Source organism: Strigops habroptila, chromosome 2 (assembly GCF_004027225.2).
Source record: "Strigops habroptila isolate Jane chromosome 2, bStrHab1.2.pri, whole genome shotgun sequence".
Classification (NCBI taxonomy): domain Eukaryota; kingdom Metazoa; phylum Chordata; class Aves; order Psittaciformes; family Psittacidae; genus Strigops; species Strigops habroptila.
Window position 1 is genome coordinate 71,863,541 of NC_044278.2, and position 2,882 is coordinate 71,866,422.

The 2,882-nt window shown below is 72.8% G+C and overlaps 1 protein-coding gene across 1 annotated transcript in view; it reads left to right on the plus strand.

Annotated features, from left to right (window-relative positions):
* Nucleotides 1–429: 429 nt before the first annotated feature.
* Nucleotides 430–2,882, plus strand: part of SOX21 (SRY-box transcription factor 21) — a 3,160-nt gene continuing 707 nt past the window's right edge. The window contains exon 1 of the mRNA XM_030477368.1: nucleotides 430–2,882. This exon is cut by the window's right edge and continues 707 nt beyond it. Coding sequence (XP_030333228.1) covers nucleotides 1,223–2,068 — 846 coding nt within the window. The 5' untranslated portion in view covers nucleotides 430–1,222 and the 3' untranslated portion in view covers nucleotides 2,069–2,882.

Here is a 2,882-nt window from a genome sequence, read left to right on the forward strand (position 1 = left end):
CGGCGAGGGGCTCAGCGCGCATGCGCCGCACCCGGCCCCGCCCTGCCGCTCAGGGGCGGGCTTGGTAACCGGAGGCCCCGCCCCTCCCCGCGCGGAGGCCCCGCCCCCTTCGCGCGGCGCGGGCCGGCCACATGCAACCACATAGGGCGCGCAGAGCGCGCGTTACCTGCCGCCGCGCCGACGGGGCGAGAGGAGGGGGCAGGCTGCGGACCGCACCGCCCGCTTTATAACCGGGCCGCTGCCCGCCGGGCGCCGAGCCGCCAGTTCTGTGACTGGCAACACCCCCTCCTCCCCTCGCTGCCGCCTCCTCCGCCGCCGCCTTCTCCTCCTCCTCCCTCCTCCCTCCGCCCCCCGCCGCTCCCGCCCGCCCCGCCGCCCCTCCGAGTCGTCAGCCAAGAAAACCCAGAGAGACCTGGCGGCTGCCGGAGAAGGGGGAGCGGCGCGGCAGGCGGAACGCCCCGCAGCCCGCCCGAAACTTGGCGAAGTTTGTCCGCCGGCGGGAACCAGGAGGCCGCGGCGCCCGGCGGCCGCTTGCGACCGGCGCCCGGCGAGTATGTGCGAGGAGCGGGCGGATAGCCGCACCCCCGCGGGCGGAGCGGGGAAGCTGTGAGCGAGGCGGCCCGCACCCGCGGGGCCCCACCGCAGCGACTCAGCCGCCGCGGACCCCGTCCCTGCCACGCCGCGGCGGGCAGCCCCCCGAGCTCCGCGGGCGGCGATGGCAGCGGGCGGGCTCTGACCGCCGCCCCGTCCGGGGCTCGCCGCCGTACCGGAGACCGTCGAGGAGCACCGCGCCCGCAGCGAAGCGAGGACCCCAGCGTCGCTCCCCTGCCCCCGGCTCCCGCCCTCGCCGTCGAGACTTCTCTGAGGTCCAGCCGGGACTCCGGCCGCTGCTACCGAGAAAGAGCCCTGGCGTGCAGATCGGCGGCGCGGAGAGAGGCTCCGCGGCCCAGGCGGGGAGCGCCGCCCGTCCCGCTCGCCGCAGTGCCCTGACGGGGAGCCGCCGCCGCTCGGCAGTGGCCCGCTCCCGGAGCGCGGCCGCCGGGGACCGCCGCCGCGCACCCGCCGGAGCCGGGACCGCCACGCCGGGGCACCAGCCGAGATTGCTTTTGGAGGAGCGGAGCGCGGCGGGACCGAGGAGCAGGAGGAGGCGGGAGAGGGGCCCGGAGGAGGCGGCCGCCGGCGCGGGGCGGACGGCGGCTCGCCGGGGCGGCGGGGGGACACCATGTCCAAGCCGGTGGATCACGTCAAGAGGCCAATGAACGCCTTCATGGTGTGGTCGCGGGCGCAGCGGCGGAAGATGGCCCAGGAGAACCCCAAGATGCACAACTCGGAGATCAGTAAGCGCCTGGGCGCCGAGTGGAAGCTGCTGACCGAGTCGGAGAAGCGGCCCTTCATCGACGAGGCCAAGCGGCTGCGGGCCATGCACATGAAGGAGCACCCCGACTACAAGTACCGGCCCCGGCGGAAGCCCAAGACGCTGCTGAAGAAGGACAAGTTCGCCTTCCCGGTGCCCTACGGTCTGGGCGGTGTGGCGGACCACGAGCACCCGCACGGGCTGAAGGCGGGCGGGCTGCACGGCGGCGCGGCCGGCGGGCTGGTGCCCGAGTCGCTGCTCGGCAACCCCGAGAAGGCGGCGGCCGCCGCTGCCGCCGCCGCCGCCCGCGTCTTCTTCCCCCAGTCGGCCGCCGCCGCTGCCGCCGCCGCCGCCGCGGCCGCCGCCAGCAGCCCCTACTCCCTGCTGGACCTGGGCTCCAAAATGGCCGAGATCTCTTCTTCCTCCTCTTCCTCGGGCTCCGGGCTGCCCTACGCTTCCTCGCTGGGCTACCCCGGCGCCGGCGGGGCGGGCGCCTTCCACGGGGCCGCCGCTGCTGCCGCCGCCGCCGCCGCCGCCGCCGGGGGGCACACGCACTCGCACCCGTCGCCCGGTAACCCGGGCTACATGATCCCCTGCAACTGCAGCGCCTGGCCCGGCCCGGGGCTGCAGCCGCCGCTGGCCTACATCCTCCTCCCGGGCATGGGCAAGCCCCAGTTGGACCCTTACCCCGCAGCCTATGCCGCGGCCCTATGACCCGCGGCCGGGGGATGCCCGCGCAGAGCCCTGGCGCCCGCCGCGATGGGTGCCGGTGCTTACGAGCAGCCGGGGAAGGGGGCGAGCCGCCACCGGGGCCGCGGGAAGCGCTGGGGCTGCCGCCGACCTGTTGCGCGTCCCCTCCCACCTAGGATCGCGTCCCGCCCGCCGCCCCGCGTCGAGCTTGTGTGCGTTTGCATGCGATGTTTGCAGATAGCAGAGCCGAAAAAGAAGAGGAAAAAAAAAAAAAAGAAAAGAGAAAAGAAAAAGGAGAGAAAAAAAAAAAGAAAAGAAAATAAGCAACATGCCCTGCCTGCTAGCCCCAAAAAGTGCTTATTTGGGACAGACATTGGGAGCTCCGTCCCCCACGACTGCTCCTCTCCGGCCGTGCGTTTCTCCTTCCTCCGCTCCCCACGCCCCGCGCGGAGCTGGGCTCGGGAAAGTCCCGCTGCCGATAAGGGGGGGACATGACAGCGCGCCGGGGGGGCCGGGCACGGCAGGGCCGGGCGAGGTGCGGCCCCGTTAAAGGAGGAGCCGCTGCGTGCTTGGTTCGCAGGACCCACGCAAAGGACGAGTCGGCGGTGCGGGGTGCTGCCCGTGCCCTCCGCCCCTGCCCGCGGAGGTTCCGCTGCCGCGGGACGCTGGCAAGCGCGGGTCGTGATTTCCGCGCGAGGAAAGACGCGTGACTCTCGGTCCCCGTGTGTGTCCGTGTCCCCCCTTCCTCCTCTCCACTAATTAAGTCTCACCCTCAGACTGTAAATTTGTATATCTCTGTGGAAACGTTAGGTCTCGGATTGAAAACTCTGTTACTTCT